The 27,009-nt window shown below is 35.2% G+C and overlaps 1 protein-coding gene across 6 annotated transcripts; it reads left to right on the forward strand.

The window, feature by feature from the left end:
- The first annotated feature begins 665 nt into the window (after positions 1-665).
- LOC147401420 (uncharacterized) lies at positions 666-26,529 on the forward strand. 6 transcript variants are annotated; one of them, XM_086442726.1, is made up of 8 exons: positions 666-822; positions 1,225-1,368; positions 1,455-1,525; positions 4,795-4,872; positions 5,814-5,879; positions 6,780-6,883; positions 26,073-26,127; positions 26,220-26,529. In XM_086442726.1, the coding sequence occupies exons 2-8, from the start codon at positions 1,261-1,263 to the stop codon at positions 26,350-26,352; spliced, it is 615 nt and encodes a 204-aa protein (XP_086298852.1). In that variant the 5' UTR covers positions 666-822; positions 1,225-1,260; the 3' UTR covers positions 26,353-26,529. The 6 variants fall into 6 exon arrangements, with proteins under 6 accessions (XP_086298852.1, XP_086298853.1, XP_086298855.1 ...); XM_086442727.1 differs by having other exon boundaries at positions 690-822; positions 1,213-1,368; XM_086442729.1 differs by having other exon boundaries at positions 693-822; positions 1,246-1,368.
- The last annotated feature ends 480 nt before the right edge of the window (positions 26,530-27,009 follow it).

The following is a 27,009-nucleotide window of genomic DNA, read 5'->3' on the forward strand; positions in this document are numbered from 1 at the left end:
TACATCTACATAATAAAATACAACAGTTCATAACATGGTTTCAAAACTCGGTTTGACATCTCGTCTTGTCCATGGGAAGACCAACAAAGTTTTCTTCGACAGATCGACTTGTTTTGAACGAGACAAACCTTTTAACTTGGTTGATACTGATTGATTTATATATATTTAAATTAAAATAATGATGATTTTTAATAAATAGGTATATTAAAAGATGTTTAGTCATAAAATCAGGTTGTATCTATACAATAAATAATTAAATTATTTTAATCAAAATCTATACGAACTCGATTGACTCGATCGAGTTTTACTAACTTGGTCGAGATTTTTAAAATATCATCCGAGACATCTTGTTTATTTCACGAGACAATGTGAATGTTAAGACATTTTGTATAGTTGTATTGTTGTTGAACGAGAGTACGAGACCGAGATTACTCGGGTAGTCTCGGATGAGATTTAAAATCATGGTATACAGTGGAGTGGGGTTTACACTCCACAGTGCCAACTTTTCTCTTCAAGCTTTTTTATTTTATTATCTTTTATCTTCTCATCTTTCATTTTTTCAATAATATTTCTCTAATTTTATTATCTTTTTTTTTTAATCTATTTTTTCAATAATATTATTGAAAGATCATACTTGGTATGACAAGAAAACTTCCGCAAAACAGTGGAAAGATAAAATTTTACGCGTATTTACGAATCTCCTGTGCCTGGTTACACCTTTTTTAAGTGGGCGGTACACACTAAATGAGTACAGAAATGTTTTACGATTGAGTTCTCCTCTCTCACTCTCTCCATTTGTTGTTCTCTTCGCCGGAACTTCAGGTACTTATGTTCTTCTTCCTCCTATTCACTCTCTGTCATGGAGCTCTATGACCATGGCTTCTCACGGCGATCGATTTTCGAAATTAGGGTTTCGAGATCTCATCAACTACAATTGAAATTCCTTTCTAATCTCATTTTTCGGATAAATCATCTCCATTAGGGTTCCCCTAGATTGTCTCCATTAAGGCTAAAATTGTCGATCGATAGTAAGTTTGATGGGTTCTATCTTCTATGTGATCCCTAAAAAATGAGTATGGGTATGAAAGATTTCATTTTCTCTGTGAACCCTTAAATGGGTATGAGTATAGGCTTCTTCATGAACTTAAAACCGATTTTCTATTCTTTTACATGTTCTCTTTTACCCACTTTATATTCATTCAACGACGTCAGTACAAACTGCAGGGCTCTTCTTTGTTTATCTAGGCTCAAGATTTGAAAATGGCTCTTCTTCCTTCCTCAATTCCATCTCCATCTGCCCAAACCCCTCTCTGTAATTCTCCCAACACATCAACACAGCCAAACCCTTACTCTACACAGACACAGCAGGTATACCCTCTCTTTCTTTCTCTCTACTTAATTCCCGCTAACTTAAACTAATTACTATCTCTATCTGTTTCTCTATAATCTGCAAGGTCACTGCAACCCACGACCCTGCAACTGCAGACATCCCTGAAACAAAGCCCGACAAATCGGAGAGCTTTCAGTAAGTTATTTATTATTTTTGGTTAAATTGGTTAAAAGGGTTTGTTGTTACTGTGTTTTGAGATATGAGTTTTTTTTATATTAGATCCAACTATTTGGTTGGTTTGTTGAATTTTGAAATCAAGGTAAGACAGTTTGTAAATCCTCTTCTGTTGAGAAATTTTGTGGTCTGAATTTTGAGAAATGTCGAAGATTGCATTAGCACTTAGTGCATGTTAAAATCTTGGTAGTGTAATGAATTTAATCGGGTAATATCAAGTGAGCAAAATTACTATTTTTTTACTTAATTTTTGTATGGAGCCATAATATTGCTTGTACTTATCAGAAAAGAGATTATTTTTGTGAGATTAGGATTTGCATGGGCAATGAATACAGGTAATGTGCATCTAAAATGAACTCAGTCGATACCCAAGAAAAGTAACTTTCTCTTTAGGTCAAGGCATGCATGGTTATGATGACAGGAAAAGGAGGGGGGGGGGGGGGGGAGGTTGTGAGGTTGTTAGGCTATCGAGCAAATGGATCGGAACTTGAAATTCTTCATCAATCATCATCATCATCATTTTCTACCACTTGTCCCTAAAGTATTTGGTTTAGAAACATGAATCCTATTTGCTATCCAACTCAATCTAAAGCCATTTATCTTCAATATGGTCTGCATCTTCATGACTTTTTTTTTACTGCCTCCACCCATTAATTTTTAGCCTTTCTATAATAACCTAGTCTTTTAATGAGCCCAAAGTCAACAAGATTATGTGATTAATAGTTTTTAAAAGTCTAGAGCCTATGAATTTTTGTAGTAAATGATCTATAGAAGATTAGTTTTAAGGAAAATTACTAAAAAATATTTAATATTTTAATTAATTATTAAAAGAATGATAATTTTTAGAAATTACTAAAATAGTTTTAATACGCTGAACAATCCAACGTTTTTTCAAATCGCTGGATTGTCCCACATTTTAGGTTTGAGTACTAAAAAGAGTAAGGCTGGCCTTACTTAGTAAGATTTCAAATCTTATTAAGGGTAGTTGAGTTCACCTTGTGGCATACAAAAAATGATCCAATGCCACATGGATTTAGAGGACAAAAATCTATGAAATTTAAAGGGGAAAATACTTGAAAAATAATATTTTTACTGTTAAATTTTGGCTATTGAGAAAGTGGATTGGAACTTCTAGAGAACTTCTTTGATCCATAAAATTCTTCATCATCATCATTTTCTAAACTATTTGGTTCAGAAACATGAATACTATTTGCTATCCAACTCAATCCAGGCATCTTCATGTTGTATTTTTACTGTCTCCTACTAATTTTTAGCCTTTCTATAATGACCTAGTTTTTTAAGAACCCAAAGTCAATAAGATTACATGGTTAATAGTTTTTAAAGACCCAAAATCCATGAATTTTTACTGGTAAATGATCTATAGACGATTATTTTTAGGAAAATTTGCTAAAAAGGAGTTAATATTTTTATAAATTATTAAAAGAAAAATAAATTTTTAGAAATTACTAAAAATGATTTAACATGATGAACGGTTCAATGTTTTTTCAAATTGATGGAATGTCCAACGTTTTAGGTTTGAGTAGTAAGTAAAAAGGGTAAGTCTAGCCTTACTAACCTAGTAAGATTTCAAATTTCACGAAGGGTAGTTGAGTTCACCTTGTGGCATACAAAAACATGATCCAATGCCACATGGATGTAGAGGACAAAAATCTATGCACTTTAAAGGGGAAAAAAAACTTAAAAAAAGGTTATTTTTATTTTTAAATTTTGGCTATTGAGAAAGTGAATTAGAACTTTTAGAGAACTTCTTTGATCCATGAAATTCTTCAGCATCATCATTTTCTACCACTTGTTCCTAAGTTATTTGGTTTAGAAACGTGAATCCTATTTGCCATCCAACTCAATCCAAAGCCATATCTTCAATATGGTATGTGTTTTTATATATATATTTTTAATAATCTCCACCCACTAATTTTTAGCCTTTCTATAATAACCTAGTTTTTTTATGAATCCAAAGTCAACAAAATTACATGGTTAATAGTTTTTAAAGGCCCAAAGCCCATGGATTTTGTAATAAATCATCTATAGAAGATAAATTTTAGGGGAAATTACTAAAAAAGAGTTAATATTTTAGTTAATTATTAATTTTTATTTTTTTTAAGGAATTACTAAAAGCGATTTAACACGCTGAACAATCCAGCGATTTGAAAAGTCTAATATTTTTTCAAACTGGTGGACCTTTCAACATTTTAGGTTTGAGTACTAAAAAGGGTAAGGCTAGCCTTAAAATCTTACTAAAGGTAGTTGAGTTCACCTTGTGGCCTACAAAAACATGATCTGATGCCACAAGGATGTATAGGACAAAAATCTATGCACTTTAAAGGGGAAAAACTTAAAAAAGGTTATTTTTACTGTTAAACTCGGGAGTTCATTAGCCGTTCATTTTCAAAACCTTGGATGACGCCTATTTTTTTTTTTTTTTTTTTGAATTTCTTTATTTGGATATGAGTTTTGCCATCAAATATAAAGGGTTGTGGTGTTGGATTGCCAATTTTGTATTCCATTTGAGGTTCAACAACCTTTAGTAAGATTTGAAATCTTACCAAGTTAGTAAGGAAAGTTTCTACCATGTCCAAAAAATACGTAGGAAAGTGTAAAACGCTGGATAGGTCCAGTGTGTTAAATTGGATTTTGCAGTTTTCAAAAAATTATTACTTTTGTTGTAATTAATTAATAACATAATCCTTTTTTTAATAATTTCTCTTATTTTATGTATTTAATATTTTGTTAGGGTTAAAAGAGTCTTTTGAAAAAGTTTATTAAGTTAGAGGCAATGGAGTGTAAATACCTAGATCTGAAAAGGGTATTGTTTTATTTGGATTTCAAATTATTTTTAGTAAACCATATCAAATTTTTTTGGACACAAACATGGTATATTTTTAATTATATAATTATTTAGGAGATCTTTATGAGGATATCTTGGCTCGTTTCCATCCAATTTGTTGGAATAAATGAAGTTGGCATTTGGCAAAGGAGAAAGAAAGTTTTGGAGAAAACCTAGGTGGAAATGAGGGATCATATGAATCATGGATAAAATCTTGTAAAATTTTTAAAAACCCCCTGACCAAAATATTTATTGATTGGAGTCCCCATAAATCTTATCTATATGAAACCCTAATATCTTTATCACCAAGAAACCCTAGCATCCTTTCTTCTCTCTTGTTCTATTCTCTATACCTTAAATTCCATTTTTGTTGAAATTTTCGAAGGATGATGAAGAAGAAAATGACTAGAGGAAGGGGAATGAAGAAAAAAACATTTTCCAAAGAAAAAATTATCGAAAAGAAGTGAGTGGTTCTAATCCTTAAATAGATAAGTAATTTTTATGAAAATCATGTATTTTCATGCTTTGATTTTGTGAATAGATGATTAATGATGATACAATTACTTGATCGTATTGCATTCATATTGTTTTGTTTAAAAAAAAATAATAGTAATAATGTAGAAAACCTTAAGAAAAAGTTTGGATTTTCCCGTATCTGAAACAATCCTTAAATAGATAAGTAATTTTTATGAAAATCATGTATTTTCATGCTTTGATTTTGTGAATAGATGATTGATGATGATACAATTACTTGATCGTATTGCATTCATATTGTTTTGTTTAAAAAAAAATAATAGTAATAATGTAGAAAACCTTAAGAAAAAGTTTGGATTTTCCCGTATCTGAAACAAGGCTCTATGCAACGTTCGTTAAATGAGCTTAACTTTTTTACTTAGATTTCGGATCGAGGTGAAATTATGCTCTATGCAAAAGAGAATGAAGAGCTCTACAACTTTTGTGAAGGAACCAGAACCAAATAATGTCATTTTCTAGGAGATATTTGAATTGAAAGTTTTTTTTTTTGACTAATTAATAAAATTTCTGATTTTTGAAATTTACAAGAACCTTATTATAAAGTTGTGATACTAATCTCAACATCTGTCATTGTTTACATTACATGTTTGTAAATAAAATATTATTTCAACCATTGATGAGATATTTGAACAATATTGATTATTTGATTATGTTGTGATTATTGAGGTTGTAAATTTATTGAATTAAAATAATATGGTAGCTTGATAATCTTATTATGAATTTTTTTTCAAATCATGGCATGATCATGATATAGATGTTAACATTGAATTACCAAATGTATAGATAAAATATTTATGAATGGGAAGATAGTTGAAGGCATTTAAATCATCTTATTCAATATTTCACACTAACAATGCATATCATTTATAGGGAAGCTATAGTTACTGATGTGAAACAGTTTGAAGTTGGAAGCTCAAGGGATGACCTCATGGATAGGTACAATCATAATTTTGATGTTCTAAATTAAATTTCCTTTTGATGCTCCTCTTTTATAATTAAAATGTTCTTTTTTTTTTTTTTCTTTTTTCAAAAGAGGTTTTCTTGCTCATGCATAATTTTTTCGGTAATGATTATTAAATCCGTAATTTGGAATTGCAATATAAGGGTGTGATGCATTTCAGTGGAAAAACTCATCATCATCAAAGCCTTATCCCAAAAGTTTGGGGAAGGCTGAAGGTATCCCATTCCTCCATTCAATTCCTGTCCAAAGCTGTGTCTTTCGTTAATTCAATTGTCCATATCTTCTCTCACTACCTCAAACCACATTCTTTTTGTCTTCTCATTTTTAGTTCTTTCGACTTGCATGTTCCTTGTAACTGGGGTGGTTATTGATCTTCATTACGCTTGATAAAAATACCATCTCAATTGAGCTTTCCTTATTTTGCCTACTGGGGCTGCTCCTAAATTTTCACGAAGCATTCCTATAACTGTCTTTGTTAATCTTCCCATTCATCTATCTTAGCATTTTCATCTTCGTTATGGTCAATCTATCAACTTGTTTCTTGTTTTCCAGTGTCCAGCTCCATAAAGCATTGCCAATCTTAAAGCCATCCAATAAAAATATTCTTTTCATTTGGTTGGGATACTCAAGAGTTTAACTTACATTTTGTTCTGATGGAAAACTCGGCATCCTTATATACTGAAATATATTTAACCGTTTTTATGCTGTATCCACTTGCTTGACTCTTTTTTTTGTACTGCATTTTCAGCCATAGTAAAAGTAAGTGCTTTTTTAACTATTTAATATCATTATCAAGTGCTAACTCACTGTGATTCATTTCAAGTACTTCATTCAGACTAAAGATGAGATGACACCACATGTTTCATTTTATTTAGGGATTTGGAGACTAAAGAATACAATGACAAGTATGACAAATATGAAGCTGACTATGTCCGTCGTCTAAATGCTAAATACTTCTCCAAGAAGAACTTATATGGAGGTAAGCTGTTATATTGAGTTGTCATACAATGGCTAGACATGCGGTTTATACATCTATTAGCATATAATAATGATGATTTCTTTGGCTTTTATGTTTGATACCAGAAAAAAATATCCTCATGAATCTTGTTATACACTTGTACCATTGTCAATAATTTAATTTTTATGTTTTCTTTTGTCTTACAAAAATATTACTTGCAACACAAGTCTGGATTGTCCATGATATATGTTGTCAGTAAAAATATTTTTGTACTGATTAATTTTTCTTTATTTTTGGTATTTAAAAAAAAGTAATGGATGAGTAAAGGTTGTGTAATCAATGGATGAGGCCTTTGATGGATTTGTTGCTTTATTTGATTGAATATGTTTAAATGTAGGGTTTTGATCTCAGGTCTGTCATAAAATCAGATTTTACCACTTAGCCAAAGTGGCACGTTCAGATTTTTCGGTTTATTTATCATCTAATCAGAAAAATGTTGATCCAAGGAGTGACTTTCCCTTGCCCAATATGCTTTGATGTTGTGTCCTAGTGGGCATGGCAACACATTTGCATCGGTAGTTGATCTTAGATAAAAAAATGTTTGGAAGGATGTACATATGGCTGCCTAACAAGATTACATTCAAAGAAGTTGTTCTGTGGTGTTAGATTTTTATTTCCTCTCCCTTATTGTTTGAGTAGCAAATTGCAGATGTAAAATGGACAAATAATAAAATCTTTGGTGAGCAAAGTTCATTTCACAGGGACAATAGTCGATTAGTTGATTCGTATCTTTTTCCAAATTGAAAGCAAAACAAATTTAAAAACAAATTAAAAACCGAGTAGAAAAATTGCAGCTAAGAAGTAGAATGAAATTAAAACAGGAATTGAAATTAAAGCAATGTAAAGAGTAGAGAAAAATCAAATCAACCGTAGCAAGCTATCTTAGAAATCTAAACAATTTTAATTCGGTCTCAATCCACACAACAAACTCTTGTTTGTGGATTGAAGGATAATTCAGTTAAGTCTTGTAGATGAATTTAAAGTATAGGTGAATATTGAATCAATGTGGTATTATCAGATTTCTATCTCAAATTGTCACTAAGCGTGATTAAGCTTGATCTCATCTAAGCATGAATCATCAAAGTGAGGACAATCAATACAAATCAGATAATCCATACTTAATAGTCTTCACACAAGCACAATTAAAACAGGTATAATAGAATTGCTTAAACAAGATTAAGATAGACTCGCTCCGGCACCATTGACCTCTCTATGGAGAGTCTAGCCGATTATTGCGAGGAATAAATTGCAGCAATAGTAAAATAGAGAAAGCGTGGTGGAGAAGAGAATGAGACAATTTGTGTTGCAATTTGATTCCAGACTTGAAAATATGGTTAACTACAATGGTGCTACAAGACGAAGTTTAAAGAAGAAAGGTGAAGAGAAGATTCTTTTAGCTTTCACTTACAAGAATTCTCTCTTTATCTAAATTAAAATTAGAAAATGCAGAATAAAATTAGAAAGAAGAAAAAGGATTCCTTCCTTTGGGACAACCCCTTAATTTATAAGATTTATTTCGGATTATTGGGTTGAATTTTCATTTCTTGATTCGAGAAAGACTCAATATTGCAACGGCCAAAGAACCTGGAATGTTCAGCTCGAATCTCGAGGTACAACTCCTCGAGATCATTGCAGCGCACCATAAGCATGCTACGACGCGGTGACGTGGCAGAGTTGGGTCTTGAACTTTGGTTGGATGCTCCATTTTTGCTTAAGTGTTGTAAGAAAAATTATTTCAATATTCTTTATCTCTAAATTTGTCATTTTTACCTGCAAATAGTAAGAAATTCTATTAGTTCATTGATTTTGGCAAATTTGTATAATTTGTGTTTATTTGGGACAAAGTATCAATCAAATGTGGATAATTTCTGGGCAATTATGGTCCCATAATAGACTTTATGGGACCTTATCACACCCCCAAACCTTGATTTTTCTAGTCCTGAGCAAAAATTAAGTTTAAACAACACCTCTTTCATGAGGTTCCCGATTGCATTTAGCATATGCAGTAAGCCCTTAAACCCCTAGGTTACCCCTAATGGACGAGTTTGACTCGTGAGGGTTTGTAGAGAATATACTCACAAAATTCAAACATTTTTAAGATATCAACTTCAAAATCATTATATGTACTGTAATTTTAATAATTTTCAAAAGCCAGTCAAAGGTCTATTTTATCAAAGTTCCTTACTTTTAGAAATATCTTTAGTGTGCGTACAAATTTTTCTGATTGTAAAAATAAATTTTTCGGAACAAGGTTTTCCTTTTTAATTGCTAAGATGGTTGAGTTTACCTAAATTCTAACTTAAAACTGAGCCTCCTTTCTGGGATTTTGAGAGGGGTGGATGTTCACTTTAATACCTATAAGGGACTTTATCTGTGATATTCCATCTTACTCATGTTTTTACCATTGATGGCTTTTATCCTACTGCACTATTTGGTCTCATTGGACTCTTTATTTTTGCAGTTCTTAGCCAACTTCGACATATTTCTCACATTTTTCTGCTTCTTATTTTTCGTCTTTTTCATATTTCACCATTTTCTGGTGTTCTTTTTCAAAAAACAGGTAACCCTTTTCAGGATACTCAGTCTAATCTTATGGTTGTTGTCCATGTCGTATTATCCACAGTTCTATTTTTTTTATACCAGCCAACCAAAGGACATGGAGGTCAAAGTTTAGTAGTTTTACGTTTTCCCTATCATTTTAAACAGCGAAAAAGGTAACTCTTGTTCCAAAATAAATTTACACTACAATTAGAGGTGGTGTGAATTTTTTTTTTTCAAAATATCCTGTTTTGTTGAGGAATAAAAACTTGTAAATACAAATTGGACATGAGCTTGGTTTAAAAAATTCTAAAGATAACAGTACTTATAAAGATTTTGACGAAGATATTCTAGAAATGTACAGATATTAAGAATTAAATGAGTTAACCAATACCCCCAAACCAAAAAAAAAACATTGTTCTCAATAAATAAAGAGTAGGAGATAAAAAGATGGGTTCAGCACACCTAAATTGGATGTCATTAATTCGCAAAATTTTTAATACAACCAAATTGAATATTCCGAACAGGTTGTAAAATGCTAAAGCATATTAAGTATAGTTTAAGCAAAATAAAAAATAACACGAAAATTAATCTATGACACTAAAGTCGAAACATCATGAAAACATCACCCAAAACATCCTAATAACAAAAAAACCTAGCAACAAACAATCCTAATCTGACTCCGAATCGGGGGCAGTCCTAACGTGCACGTGCACGCTTATCCTATTGGTAAACTAAGAGTTGATGTTGTTGCTCAATGATGGTCCATTGACCATCCTTAATTTCTTTGTAGCGCTCGTTGACTTTCTTCAATCTTTTGAAGATTTTGGAGAAGGCAGTGCGATGTCCCTTCTAAGGGACCTGTGCAAGCTAAAAATCATCATCGAAATCCGGGCTCGGAGTGCGCTCCTCTTTCGTTGCAGGCTTCTCGAACTCTTCGCTTACGCACCCATAGCCATGGGGACTATTATGCTCATCTCTCTCAAGAAGTTCCGGCCCCTAAAGACCTTGAACACAAGTCTTGAAAGCACGACTGCTCTTAAAATCTTGCAAGCATATGAGGCGGCCTTGAGGTGCTAAATAGTAAGGGGAACTCCTAAATGCTGGAGGATGCGGCAGACTAAGTAGGGAAGAATTAAGGTCCGATTTTGGTTAGTCAGGGTGTCGGTGAGAGCATCGAGAATAAAGCGAGACATGCAAAAAGTGCGATCACGCATCTGAATGGAGGAGAGGAGGTACAAGTTTTTGTTGTACATGAGAGTGGTATTTTGGGTGTCGAAGATGTTGTTGGCAATCCAACACTAACACAAGTACTGGTTCTCAAACAAGCTACTCGATTTGAGACTACCATCTTTGATTCGAATATTTTGGGCAAGAAGGCCCAAATGAGTAACGTAGTGGTCGAAAGCAAAATGGGGGGGGGGGTGCAAGTACCAGATTCAACTAATGGGATCTTCAAAATGGCTTCGATATCGGAACCATCAATGGTGAAGCGAATCCCATTGAAGTGGATGGTAATGGAAGGGATTGAAGGATTGGTGGAGACAAAGGATCGGTAGAAGGCACGAACGGGCTCCTCGACATATTGTGCACTACCCTTATATATGAGGGAACGTCAACTTTGCTCAACAATTTCCTCGTCGAACCACGTGCCTTGATTCGATTCAAAGGCCTCGAAAAATGCTACCTCAGGAAAAATTGATAGGATTTTTGGTGCCATCAAAACAACGAGAAAAATCAAGGGAGTGTGCTCCAAAAATTTGAGTACGATCAGGCTCAAGATGATTGCGGTGCGGGTTGAGATTTTGGCGGTGTAGTGGTGAGATGGTGGTGGTTGTGGGTTGGTTGGAAAAATGCTTGATGATTTTGATTGATGGTGGGGTATGAAAATGTAAAAATGGAGGCAAGATTTTTGGTGGCTTGGTAGGAAAGAACAGAAAGAGATGGATAGAGAATAAGGTTTTAGGTTTTTGAAAAGGTCCAAATTTTCCTTTATGGAAAATCCCTAGAAAATAAAATTTTCTGGAAAATTTCTAAAAAGAAAATAATTTTTCTGGAAAAATTTCTTGCAAGAATATGTAAAATTTTAATCCCTTTTAAAAACCTCACAAGTGAAAAAGGGAGTGAAAGAAAAGTCTTATGTGGCTTACGAAGAATATTTACAAAAATCAAGGGTTGCCTCCCGAAGTAGCGCTAAGTTTATTGTTTTTAGCCAGACATGAAATTTGAATCTAATCTTGGTACACAGGATTGCTTAAAAATGAGTCTCTCTTGAGAAGTTGGGAAATGATGAAATGATTTAAGTCGTTGGCCATTAACCTGGAAAATGTTACCATTTGCTGGATTGAGAACGTTGATGTTTCCATGAGGGTGGATGTTGTGGACCACAAAAGGTCCTGTCTATCGAGACTTCAATTTCCCAGGGAGAGATGAAGGCGAGAGTTGTAAAGTAACACTTTCTGCCCTATGTAGAATGTTTTCCTCCCTCACTAATGATAACACGAGGAGTTTCGCATCCTCCAGCATTGTTTATGAGTTCCCTTTGTCGATTTAGCACCCTAGGGCCGTCTCATACGCTTGCAGGATTTTAAGAGTGGCCGTGCTTTCAAGACTTGTGTTCAAGGTCTTTGGGGGCCGAAACTTCTTCAGAGAGAGGAGCATGATAGTCCCCATGTCTATGTGCGCAAAGGGGAAGAGTTCGAGGAGCTCGCAACGGAAGAGGAGTGCATTCTGAGCCCAGATTTCGATGATGACTCTTGGTTTGCACAAGTCCCTCAGAAGGGACATCGCACTGTCTTGTCCAAAGTCTTCAAAGGATTGAAGAAAGTCAACGAGCACTACAAAGAAATTAAGGATGGTCAACAGATCATCATTGAGCAACAACGTCAACTCTTGGCCTACCAAGAGGAGAAGCGTGCACGTGCTTGCGCTAGAGCTGCCTCCGGTTCGAAGTCACATAAGGATTGTTGGTTGCTAGGTTTTTTTTGTTGTCATGATGTTTTGGGTGATGTTTTCATGGTGTTTCGATTTTAGCATTATAGGTTAATTTTTGTGTTATCTTTTATTTTGTTTGAACTATACTTGATATGCTTTAGCATTTTACAACCTGTTCGGAATATTTAATTTGGTTGGATCAAAAGTTTTGCGAATTAATGACATCCGATTCAGGTGTGCTCTAACCTATCTTTCTCTCTCCTACTCTTTATTTATTGAGGACAATGTTTTCTTTAGGTTTGGGGGTATGGGTTAGCTTATTTAATTCTTGATATCTGTACATTTCTAGAATATCTTCGTCAAAAATCTTTATATGTACTATTATCTTAATAATTTTTAAAATCATGCTCATGTCCAATTTCTATTTACAAGTTCTTATTCCTCAACAAAACATGATATTTAAAAAAAAATATTCACGTCATCTCTGATTGTAGTGCAAAATTTATTTTAGAACAAGAATTGTCTTTTTCGCTGTCTAGAATGATAGGGAAAGCTTAAAATTACTAAACTTTGACCTCCTTGTCCTTTGGTTGGTTGGTAAAAGAAAAATAGAATTGTGGATAACACGACTTGGACAACAATCATAGGATTAGATTGGGTATCTTGAAAAGGGTTATTTGCTTTTTGAAAAAGAACACCAGAAAATTGTGAAATATGAAAAAGACAAAAAATAAGAAGTAGAAAAATATAAGAAATATGTCAAAGTTGGCTAAGAACTGCAAAAATAAAAAGAATTCAATGAGACCAAATAGTGCAGTAGGGTGAAAGTCATCAATGATAAAAACGTAAGTTGGAATATCATAGATAAAGTCCCTTAGAGGTATTAAAGTGAACATCCACACCCTCTCACAATCCCAGACAGGAGGCTTAGTTTCAATTTAGAGTTTCGGTAAACTCAACCATCTTAGCAATTAAGAAGGGAAACGTTGTTCTGAAAAATTTATTTTTACAATCAGAAAATTTTTTGCGCACGCTAAAGATATTTTATGAAAGTGAAGAATAAAAAGAACTTTGCTCACATAAACCTTTGACTGGTTTCTAAAAATTATTAAAATTACAGTATATAAAATGATTTTGAAGTTGATATCTTAAAAATGTTTGAATTTTGTGGGTATATTATCTGCAAACCCTCACCAGTCAAATTCGTCCACTAGGGGTAACTTAGGGGTTTAAGGGCTTACTTCATATGCTAAATGCAGTTGAGAACCTTACGAAATAGGTGTTTAAATTTAATTTTTGCTCCGGACTAGAAAAATCGAGGTTTGGGGGTGTGATAAGGTCCCATAAAGTCTATTATGAAACCATAATTGTGCATAAATTATCCACATTTGATTGATACTTTGTCTCAAATAAATACAAATATTACAAATTTGTCAAAATTAATGAGCTAATAGAATTTCTTACTATTTGTGTAGGTAAAAATGACAAATTTGGAGATAAAGAATGTTGAAATAATTTTTGTTACAACACTCAAGCCAAAATGGAGCGTCCAACCAAAGTTCAAGACCCAACTCTGCTATGTCACCGCGTCGTGGCATTCTTGTGGTGCGCCGCAGTGATCTCAAGGAGTTGTACTTCAAGATTCGAATTGAACATTTCAGACTCTTTGGCTGTTGCAATATTGGGTCTTGCTCAAATCAATTAAAGGAAAATTCGACCCAATAACCAGATAGAAATCTTATAAATTGAGGGGTTGTCCCAAAAGAAGGGGTCCTTTTTCTTCCTAATTTTATTCTGCATTTTCTAATGTTAGTTTAGATAGAGAGAGAATTCTTGTAAGTGAGAGCTAGAAGAATCTTCTCTTTTACTTTCTTCTTTAAACTTTCTCTTGTAGTTGATCATATTTTCAACACTGGAATCAAATTGCAACACAAATTGTCTTGTTCTCTCTCCCTCATACTTTCTCTATTTTATTATTGTTGCAATTTATTCCTCGCAATGATCGGCTAGACTCTCTATAGAGAGGTCAATGGTGCTGGAACGAGTTTATCTTGATCTTGTTTAAGCAATTTTATTATACTTGTTTTAATTGTACTTGTGTGAAGATTATTAAGTATGGATTATCTAATTTGTATTGATTGTCCTCACTTTGATGATTCATGCTTAGATGAGATCAAGTTTAATCATGCTTAGTGACAATTTGAGATAGAAATCCGATAATACCACCTTGATTCAATATTCACTTATACTTTGGATTCATCTACAAGATTTAACTGAATTATCCTCCTATTTACAAACAAGAGTTAGTTGTGTGGATTGAGACTGAATTATAATTGTTTAGATTTCTAAAATAGCTTCTACAATTGATTTGATCTTTCTCTGCTCTTTACATTGTTTTAATTTCAATTCTTGTTTTAATTTCATTATACTTCTTAGCTGCAATTTCTTTACTCTGTTTTTAAATCTGTTTTGATTTCAATTCGAAAGAAGATCCGAATCGACTATTATTCGTAGAACGAACCTTGCTCACCAAAGTTTTTATTATTTGTCCATTTTACATCTGCAATTTGCTACTTGAACAAATTGAAAAATCTTTTACTTTGATGATCACATCTTCCACTATTCCCTTAGGAATCTTCATTAATCTGTTTGCTAAACTTAAAGTGATGTCCGTAGGTTTGAGTTCTCCCAAACCTACTTGCTGGTAGACAAAAAAAGGAAGAAGATTAACACTAAACCCGAGATCTAGTAGACATTTCTCGATCATCGTGTCTTCGATGTGCACGAAAATTGTAGGACAACCAGGGTCTTTTAATTTAGGAACGATTGTCTGCTGAATTAGATAGGAAGACTGGCTGTCATTACAGCTTCTCTTGGCACATGAGTTCTTTGTTTCATGGTAGTAGGATCTTTGAGAAATTTGGCGTAAGAGGGAATCTGATGGATTGCGTCAAGGAAAGGGATGTTGATCTGAACATTTTTGAAAACTTCTAAAATCCCTTCCAATTGTTTCCCTTTTTTGTTGTCTATGAGTCTATGCGGAAATGGAGCTTTGGGAATGGTTATTCGAGTTTCGACTGGTGGAGGTGTTTCTTTGGACTGGTCCTCTTTGTTTGTAAAAGGTGCATTGGAAGTTGTCCTTTTGTTAGAACTTCCTTAGGCATTTCCGCTTTATTATCCACTAATTTATTGGATCGTAAGGTGTGGATAGCTTGAACATAATTATTAGAGGGACCTGCCTGACTTGTTATTGCATACTATCTTCTTGGGACAATTTTTCCTGGATTGGGCACTGTTTGGCTTGGAAATTACCATTTTTTTCTCTTCCTGAGAGAAGAAGCTAGTTGACCCAATTGAATCTCAAGTTTGTTAATTGCTTGCCCATTAACTTGATTGATCTAAGACTGGTTCTGGTGGTTTGGATTTGTTGTTGCTTTAACAACTCTGCCATCATTGATTCTAATGACGAGTTCGTTTGCACAATAGGGGGGAATAGTTGGTTATGGGGTTGACAACGATTGTCCGTTGATCAGAATTTTGAGGTGAAGAGTAGGATGGTTGTGGAACCAAAGATAGGTTCGCATTGGCATGAGACTGGCGGTTGTAATTTTTTTGGAAGCTCGGAGGACCTCCTGGTTGAATAAGTTCATTTTGTCGATAAGAAAAATTAGGGTGGAACCTATTATCGGGATGGTACGTTTGACTACGAATTAGGAGTGGGTTTCCTATACGTGCTGTAAGTTCTGATAACATTGGCTTGCTCGGCCTTTACTAGTGGCAAGGTGGGACAATTCTCGATGGAATGATTGGAGCTCTCACAGAGCAGACATGATGAAGATGTTTTTATTGCAACTTGCAAAATTGGGGTGGCTTTTTGGAGATTGGTTTTGACACTGAAAGCGTCGAACTTTTTATTCAGACTTTGCATACTGCTAACTAGGCTTGTCATGACATTCTTGAGGTCGGGGTCAGATTTAATCTCATACATACCTGGTTTCTTGGTTCCCAAGTCTCTTCTATAAAAATCTCCCAAGTTAATGCTCCAATTTCGAGCATTCTCAGCCAGTTCTACTAGGAACTCGTAAGCTTGATTCATGAATTTTTCTTAATGCATAGACTTGATAAGGATATGTTGAGCTATTGGAAGACCGTGATAAAAGAAGTCGACTAATTGGGTTTTATTTATCCTATGATGTGGACATTTGACAAGAAGGTCATTAAACCTTTCTCAAGTTTGGGAGAATTCTTCATCAGGTCTTCCCTTGAAGTTCCTAATGACATTTTTGAATTGTTCCGTCTTTGCCATCGGAAAGAATTTGGCCATGAATTTTCTTGATAACTCATCCCACATGGTGATAAAGTTAGAAGCCAAGGAATTTAACCATGCTGCAGCATAATCTTCGAGAGAGAGAGGGAACAACCTAAGCTTGACATTCTCTTCGTCGAGGTGACTTTTTTTGAATGTTTGACACGAGGTCAAGAATTTATTTAGATGGTTGTAAGGTTGTTCACTCTTGAAACCGTGAAATTTGGGGAGCATGGTGATGGTGGCTGCCTTTATTTCAAATTGTGCCACATTCGTGGCTAGTAAAACGATGCAAGAAGGAGGATTGGCTGTGATAGGGGCGAACAACTCATTGAGAGTCCACTGATCCTCATGAATATGATGAGGTGGGATTTGATGTTGGTCCATTTCTAGGACTTACGGGGTGGGTACGACGTTGATTTCTCTTCTAATTCTAGGTAGTGGATGAGATCTTGTGATTTTCGGATCAAATGTTTCAATCAGATTTTTTTGGGATCTCCTACCTAACATACACTATAGAATTGCACACAAGAGAGATGAATTCACACGGGATCACTGGGTTCCTATGACTAAACAGCTTTTAACTGTGTCAAAGTGATAATCTGAGCCTCCAACCCAAATCTCTGAAATTGAAAACCGCCAGTTTAATCCCTGGTTGAGAGGTGGCGCACGATGCTCAGCAAAGGCACTCTTAAGTCACCTCTCGTTTAGAATATACATTTTCTATCCCTCTAGCACACGAGGTACATCGGGGCAGGATCTCACCTAGACACTGTTTTCGACTAAGAAGTGCAATTTATGCAACTTAGATTAGCTTTGCTTAATGAGCTCGGTGGGGCCTAGAGTCGAGTCTAACCAATTTTAATAAACTTTTGGCTATGAATTCAATTTCCTAAAAGGGCAAGATATTGGTGATGAAATCCAATTCTTATCTTTTGGTGCTATCCTCATAAGGGTGCCTTTATTACTATGTGCAAATCGAGGTGTACAATTAAATCATCCAAAATCAACACAGAAACCCACTGACGAGAGTTGCGTGGGTGGTGCGAATATTTTTCCCATTCTAGACGGGGGATGAACAATCTAAGTCGACTCGGGCCATCGATTCCAATTTCGGTGTACGAACCCGAGGGATCGAGATAGTTTCGTCCCACTGTTTTCCGTCCACTCGGATCTAATTAAAAATTATTATAATTTTGAGTTCTTAATACAAGATGTTTTTTAGGAAAAATAAAATGAAGGGAAAATTGACAAGTTGCTGTCTTCTTGGCAAGGGAACTGAGTCGATGGATAAAAATTCCTCGAGTCGCCTTTCGTCGAGTCCTTCACCTGAAAATAACAAGATTATCCAAGTCAGAATGCTAATAAAAAAACAAATATTCCCATTACAATGTCCATGATGTTAGAAGTTTGCTCCCCAATATTCAGAGGCAAATGTTGCCACGTCACCGTTGAGCACCAAAGGGCTACCGTTGAGCGGTAAAATTTTGGCTAAAATGAAAAATTCTTTTTAGAACAATTTTTTGATGTATCAAGTATTGTAATGAAAATATTTTGATATCTGGTTTTGTTCGTTTAGCTTCTGTTTCAAGCAAATAAGATTCAGTTCTGTTTTGAATCTCTCTCGAGTTCTTTTCGAAATGAAAATGAATCAAACCGTTGTCCCACTAAAACCAAAATACATTTAAAAACAAATTAAAAACAGAGTAGAGAAATTGTAGCTAAGAAGTAGAATGAAATTAAAACAAGAATTGAAATTAAAGCAATGTAAAGAGTAGAGAAAGATCAAATCAACCGTCGCAAGCTATCTTAGAAATCTAAACAATTCTAATTTGGTCTCAATCTACACAACAAATTCTTGTTCGTGGATTGGAGGATAATTCAGTTAAGTCTTATAGATGAATCTAAAGTATAGGTGAATATTAAATCAATGTGGTATTATCAGATTTCTATCTCAAATTTCACTAAACATGATTAAACTTGATCTCATCTAAGCATGAATCATCAAAGTGAGGACAATTTATATAAATCAGATAATCCATACTTAATGGACTTTACACAAGCACTATTAAAACAGGTATAATAGAATTGCTTAAACAAAATCAAGATAGACTCGCTCCGGCAATATTGACCTCTCTATGGAGAGTCTAGCTGATCATTGTGAGGAATAACGTGCATCAATAGTAAAATAGAGAAAATATGGTGGAGAAGAGAATGAGACAATTTGTGTTGCAATTTGATTCCAGACTTGAAAATATAATTAACTACAATGGTGCTACAAGAGAAAATTAAAAGAAGAAAGGTAAAGAGAGGATTCTTCTAGCTTTCACTTACAAGAATTTTCTCTTTATCTAAATTAAAATTAGAAAATGTAGAATAAAAGTAGGAAGAAGAAGAGGGACCTCTTCCTTTGAGACAACTTCTTAATTTATAAGATTTCTTTCGGTTTATTGGGTTGAATTTTCCTTTATTGATTCGAGAAAGACTCACTATTGCAACGGCCAAAGAGTCTGGAATGTTCAGCTCGAATCTCGAGGTACAACTCCTCGAGATCATTGCGACGCGGTGATGTGGCAGAGTTGGGTCTTGAACTTTGGTTGGATGCTCCATTTTGGTTTGAGTGTTGTAAAAAAAATATGTTCAATATTCTTTGTCTCCAAATTTGTCCTTTTTACTCGCAAATAGTAAGAAATTCTATTAGCTCATTGATTTTGGCAAATTTATGCAATTTGTGTTTATTTGGGATAAAGTATCAATCAAATGTGGATAATTTCTGTGCAATTATGGTCTCATAATAGACTTTATGGGACCTTATCACTTATGGAGTGTTTTCGTTAGGTAGCACTTGTGGATACCACTTTTGTCCCCACCTAGGATTGTGAGACTTGTCCTCGGGATTGTCAATAGTTACATGAGCCTAGTCCTAGCACAGCCAGAAAAAGAAAGTAGATAGCCTTGACGTTGGTCATCATCTAAGGATACCAATCTCAGCTGACCAAGGAGCATTAGGGCAACATAGCTCGGTCCGACTTTCAAATTGAGAACAATAGAGCACACTCATATCTGATCCACTGAGGGGAAAGTGCTTAATAGAACTCGCGAAAGGATAAAGTGAAAAAGGGCATGAATTTGAGTTTCATCTTTAGATTGGTTAAGATTGGGAGCTCGAATATCTCATTAGCCTAGGATAAGAAATGTGTCTGATCAGGAAAGTAATCAAAGTCAAGTTCATGAGCGAATACCAAATCAACTTACAACAAGAAGCTCAAACATTTCTTTACCATTTGTCGGAAGGGAACACTTGAGCTACCTAAGCATGACTAGTAAAAATTCGGGTATCTAGAAAATAATTGATAAGCTTAGAAATCATTCTAGCTTAGTTTGACAAGGCCCAACATAATGAAACAAAAACATGCAAGAAGATTTGAGCTCTTTTCTCTCCACCAAATCCCCCCATTTAATATGAAGTTGTATAACAAATCTATGGAAGAATGGAAAAAGAAGAGAGAAAATAGATAGAGAAATGACGTATATATATCTCCTATCAGCTGTAATAGAAGTCGGTCCCCATACATCAGTGTGCGCAAGTGTAAAACTTGAAATAGATCGTTTATTACTTGGATAAAAAGTTCTACAATACTTGGCCAATTGACAGACCTGACATTGAAGACTAGAAACATACACCGACTTGAATAATGAAGGAAACAAAACTTTTATAGGACCCAAGCAAGCATGCCACAATTTTTTTTACTAATAAGAATGACTCAAACTACTCTGATTAACTAACTGAAGAGCTGTTGATGGTGTTGAAGATGAATCCAAAACATAGAGACCATTCGCTTCGCGATACCTACCAATCATCCTCCTTGAAATAAAGTCTTGAAATACCCAATGATCATTTAAGAATGTGATTGAACAATGTAAAGATTTTGTGAGATTACACACAGAAAGAAGATTAATGGACATGTTAGGAACATGAAGCACATATGATAAATAGAAAGAGTTATCAATTTTGTTATCCCTTTTATCTACTATTTTTACCTTGTCTTTACCTAACAATAACTGATAAGAGGAAAATAGGGAAGACGTACTAGTCATGTGATTAAAGGCTTTTGAGTCAATGATCCAAGAGGAAGGGGAGGAAATAAAACTAATAGTATTTGCAGAGATGCATGTATGCTTGAGTGAGAAAAAGAGCAGGAATTAGTTGATCCTTGGAGCTTTATAAGGAGCTTGCTTAGACACTGTAAGAGATTTTTTGGAGCTTTACCTTGTTTTTACCTAACAAGTATCGGATGAAAGCTCAATCCGGCAAAATATGCCTTTGCAGTTTCTTCAAGAAAGTTTCTCGAGTATCTAATGACAAAGCGAGGAATTGAAGCCAACCCATATCAGATTAGAGCCTCGATAGACATGTCTTCTCCAAAGACAAAGAACTCCAGTGCCTGATTGGGCGGATTGCGGCATTAAATCGTTTCATTACCAGAACCTTGGATCAATGCCGACCTCTCTTAGACAACCTCCAATACTTCGAAGTCATAGCTAGGAGAGAAGTTGCAACTTTATCTAGCATCATCAGTAGCCACAGTCAATTCTATCCTTGTTAGGATAGATGAAGAAGCGGAAAAGCCGGCATACTTCACCAACGAGACATTGGTCGATGCAGAGAGAAGATACACAAGGTTAGAGTAGGTGGCATTATCTTTAGTATACACAACAAGGAAGGTAAGGTCATATTTTCAAGTACATTCAATTAAGTTCTTAACGGAATACCCATTCAAGGCGGTATTGAGTAAGTCCTACCTTTCGGGCCAAATGGTGAAGTGGGTCATTGAACTCAGTGAATTTGAGATTTCATTTGTCCCAAGAGTTGTGATGAAGGGACAAACAGTAGTCGAGTTTCTTGCAGACTTCCCTGTAGAAAGTCTCAACTTAGAAGAGTAAGCAGAAACCAACTTACTACAAGATGAAGAAGAAACCCAAGAACCCTAGTTAACCAAGACTAAGTGGAGATTGTTGGTAGATGGAGCATCAAATGAAAAGGGCTCAAGGGTAGGAGTTGTGATAATTACCCCCAAAAATTTAAAATTAGAGAAGGCAATCCGATTTGTATTCAAGGCCTCTAACAATGAGGCCGAGTATGAATTTGTCATCTTAGTATTGGAGATGGTTTCCCATCTGAATTTGACACTTGGTGGTTTACATTGACTCTCAATCGGTAGTCACACACATCAACAAAACTTATGAAGCCAAAAATGAGCGAATGACTACATACTTAAACCTCATCAGGAGGTGGATAAAGAAGATTGGGCAAGTGGAAGTTTTCCAAGTGCCTAGATTGGAAAAATCAATATGCTGACTCTTTAGCATGTGTTGCATCGATCTTGGAGATAGACTCTTCAAGGGACATCAAGTTTCAATATTAAGAAAGTCTAGGCATCTCTCGAAAATAGGTAGCCACCGTAGGATTGCCTCAAGCAGCCAACTCAAGTTGGATGGATCCTTTAAAGGCCTTCCTCATGGATGGAACCTTACTAGAGGATAAAGAAAATGCAAGAAAGATAAAATACAAGGCAAGTTGCTACACCCTAGTCAATGGTGACTTGTATGAAAAGTCATTCGGAGGACCTTATTTGTGATATCTAAGAGAACAAGAAGTAGAAAGATTCCTCGAGGAGATTCACGAAGGAGAATGGGGCAACCTCTTGGGTGAATGGTTGCTTGCTCATAAAGCCATGACTCAGGCTCAGGGGTACTTTTGCCCCTTCATCTAGAGGGATGCCTTACAGTATGTAAGACGATGCGATCAATGTTAGTGACATGTTACAACCATTCACCAGCCAACTGAAGAGTTGCGGCCACTAAAGAGTCCATGGCCTTTTGCTTAATGGGGTTTGGATATAGTGGAACCACTACCTATGGCACCAAGAAAGAAACGTTTTCTTCTGGTGGCAACAAACTATTTCACAAAGTTAGTGGAAGCAGAACTGTTGGCGCATATTCAGGAGTCCGAGGTGAGAAATTTTATTTGGAATAATATCCTAACACAATTTGGAGTGTCAAAGGTCATCATCACAAATAACGGAAAGTAGTTCAAAGGACAGATGGTTCTTGACTTCTGTAGAAGTTTGGGGATTCGTCAGTTTTTCTTAACTCTCTGGAACCCTCAAGGGAATAGGCAAGTGTAAGCTACCAATAAGACTCTAATCAACCACCTCAAGAATTGACTTGGTGATGCAAAAGGAAATTCGTTCGTTGAACTCCCGATAGTTCTATGGGCATACAAAACTACACCAAGGAATCTCCTTATGCTCTAGCGTTTGGAATAGAGACAATCATACTTTTCGAACTCGATCTATTGAAGAATAATACATGAGAGACGGTAGCTTTGCCATAAGGAAAATAACCTATGGGCTACAGTTGTATTTATTATAAAGCTCAGAGCTTATGGGATAGTAGAAAGGTATAAGGCAAGGCTTGTAGCTAAAGGGTATATCCAAACCCAAGGTATTAATTAACATAAACATTTGCTCCAGTAGCCAAGATGAAGACTATTAGGGTGTTGTTATCCTTACCTACAAATTTATCTTGGCTTTTACATCAGTTAAATTTGAACACACTTTCTTAAAAGGAGAACTAGAAAAAGAAGTGGATATGCATCTCCTCCAGGGTTTCGGACCCCTGAAAGTGAATGAAGGGTATGTAGATTGAAAATATCAATTTATGGGTGTAAACATTCTCCTCGGGCATGATTTAATAGGTTAAGTAAAGTAGTGAAGCAAGTGGGGTACAATTAGAGTTATGTAGATCACAATCTCTTTGTGAAAAGAGTGAATGAATTCATCATTTATGTTGATATTGTGGTGACAGGAAACTGCCCTCAAGAAATACATAAGTTGAAGTTCTTAGCCTCTAAATTTGAAATTATGGACCTAGGAGATCTAACATATTTCATTGGCATTGAAGTGGCTCTGACCAAGAATGGCATATTTATTTCCCAATGCAAGTCGACTATAACCTCTAGCTTTCCAAGCTAACGATGCAGGTTCGATTCCCGTTCCCGAGGGGATGATCGGTGGGTGGAATCAGGGCAAGTACCTATCGATTTTCTTTCCCACAAACAGAAAAACAATATTCTCGAGATGGAGAGAGAACTGCAATCCAGAGTTATCAGTATTTATCAAATTTGTTCCTATCTAATAGAACTGTGGAAATCATAGTAGAAAAGGCGAGGTACAAAATGAATGGTGTTGAACTCCTTTGGTTCACTTTATTAACCTGGCTCATCTTACGGTCGTTCATTTTTTTTTTTTTTTTCAAAAGCCAAATATTTTTTCGATGCAGTTTGTATTGTACTTACTTTGTGATACTTGAAAACATGATGTCAAACTTGCAAATATGCTCAAATGGATCCCAATCAGAAGCTTGATAACAAAAAGGGGGAACTTTTAGCAGATGTTGGGAAGTTTCAGAGACTGGTGGGCTGTCTCCTGTAATTGTAATTGATCAAACTGGATATAACATGTGGTTAATACTATTAGTTAGTATATGCATACCCCAAGGATTCTTCATTTTGAAGCAACAGAAAGAGTTCTTAAGTATCAAAAGTTGCCCTTGGAAAGAGAATTTAAATGCTAATTATGGTCATTTCAGAATAAAAGCATTTACAGATGTAGATTGGGCTAGGGCTAAAGATGATCATTGATCTACGTCTAGGTATTGGACATTTGTTGAAGGTAATCTAGTTACTTGGAGAAGCAAGAAATAGATTGTGGTTGCTTTGTCTAGTGTTGAGGAAGATATCGAGCCATGGCATGGGGTACAATAGAGATCCTTTGGCTTTGAATTTTGTTATGTGAACTTGGTCATAAGGCAGCGAAACTTGCGAGACTTTACTGTGATAACAAAGTAGTCATCAGTGTAGCCTTTAACCCGATCCAACATGACCTTATAAAGCATATTGAGATTGACAAATACTTTATTTGAGAAAAAGTGGAGTTTAAAGTCGTATGCCTCTCATATGTGAAGTCAGAGGATCAACTGACGGATGTATTGGCTAAAGGGGTTCCAAAGAAGAAGCTAAATGATTTTCTTGGCAAGTTGGGCATGATTGATATCTTTGCCCCACTTGAGGGGGAGTGTAGAATTAACTAAGTTATGTAATATGTTTATGTTAGAGGAGTTCAAACAAAATAATTAGTATGTGGAGTATATTGTAATTATGGAAAAGTTTATATAAATAGTGAGAGAGGGGTTGATTAACACTAATCTGGTGTCTTTCTGCCTAATCTTTTTCTCTTCCTTCCTCTATTTCTCTCTTCTTCTATTCCACTACAGATTTCAACTACAACTGTAAATAAGATCTGGTGATCATCAAATAGTTTATACTTTTTTTGGAAAATTTCATACCAACCGATCTTTCCTCGACTCTAGAGACTAGGATTGTTTTGGAAGTTCGTTTCTTTCCTGCTTAGGAATTGACTAAGCTTCATGGAACATTTCATTTAACTCTCACCTTTTAGTATCTTGCCAGAAATTGAGTTTACCTCATTGGATTACTTTGATAATGTACTTTGAAATGTAATGTCTACCATCATGGTAAAGCTAGTGAGATTTGAACTGTATATATTACTATTTATTTATTTCCCTTTTCTTTTTCTTGTGTTCTCCCTAATTTAGTTATATCAATAGTTAATAATCATGGTGAAGTTTTGGAGGCATGCTTTTATAGATTGGTTAGACCATAGATCGCCTCAGTCTTCTCACCTTTCCTCCCTCTGAACAATGCAAATCCTGATAGAAAATTTTGCATATCTGTGTAAATCAATAAACCAGCGTGCAAATGTGAGTTTTTCACATCAAGTTGATGGAATGGTCAATTCCTTGTAGCAACAATTGGAAATGGAACTCAAACAGAAGTGATCTTTGACATTAGGAAAAGTTTTTAGCAGTCAACTGCTATAAGTAAACTCATTTTCTACCTGAAATGCCTTCAGCCTTTTAAGGGAGAATATTTAACTGATCTCTAGCGAGTACACCCATTTACGAACAAATATTCATCTTCTATGGCCTTTTCCCCCCTCAATGGGACACAATTTCTGCAAGATTCGAAGGTTCTTTTGGCACAAAAAAGTTGTGATATTGAGGCTACAGATTATGATAGATACTTACTAAAACGGGTGAAGTACTTGTGTTGGACACGTCAAATTCTGACACCCACAGACTCAAACCCCCCCCCCCCTCCCCCTCTTTTGCAAGATACTTACTAGCATTTATAGAACCAATCATTTTAATTACTTTTATTGTTTAATTGTATTTTCATTTTAACATTATTGTTTTCCTGATAATGTTTCTATATTGACATGGTTACAGGCAACATATTTGAGAATGAAACAACAATCGAGAACGAGATAATAAAGTCAAGCAGGTTTGCATTCTTGATCCCGTTTTCTACACAATGTTCCTCCAAGTAAAACATTTTTCATACAAATAAACCCCATAATTGATATCTTCTCATAGGTGGCCTTGTACAAGATCGTTTACAGACCCGGTCCAAAGTTTCGAAGATCAAAACAAGTCATCGGCTTCTGCAGTGGAAACCTCCACCACCTTGGCCAACAAGAAATACCAGTGTAAGAAGAGCAGCAGTTAGTACAATTCCTTTATCTCATTCAAACCCATGAAACCTTAGGACTATAGTTTTAAGGTACTGTTTAATTTTTAACAAATTCTTAATTTTCTAGTTTGCTAAGAGTAAAGGAGAAGTATCAGATATTTGGGACTCACCTAAGATCAATCAAGTTTGATTTGGATTATCTCGGTTGAAACATTTTCTCGAGATGAGATTTTAAATCTTGTTTGCTCGTATTTTTTCTGACTGCAAAATATTGATTAGTGTTGATCGATGGCCGCATCCTATTGAATTGTCGGGCATGAGGTGGGGCTGGTCAGATCTGCCCATGTACCATTGGTTGACCATTGTAGTCGACAGTCTGTATCAAGAAGTGTGGAGTTCGTCAATTCTAGATTTGATTTCACACATCTATTTTTAAAATTATAGCATATGACGCCGTGTTCCACAATCCTCAGGCGGACTTCTTGAAGTGGTTAGAAGTCATTGCTCTAAAGAAGCGATGAATGCTGAGGTAAGCTCGTCTTTGGGATTGAACAATGTCTAAGCAATTTAAACTTGTTGGTAAAGAAGGTTTTTCATGAAGAAGACATATCGGCTCTAGTAGTGTTCTTGAATCACTTCTATAAGACGACTCAAATTGATGGTTTGGCGACAACATTTTGGAAGTGCTTTTTT

This window comes from Akebia trifoliata, chromosome 5, assembly GCF_017979445.1.
Source record: "Akebia trifoliata isolate Shusen 1 chromosome 5, ASM1797944v1, whole genome shotgun sequence".
NCBI classification, from domain to species: Eukaryota; Viridiplantae; Streptophyta; class Magnoliopsida; order Ranunculales; family Lardizabalaceae; genus Akebia; species Akebia trifoliata.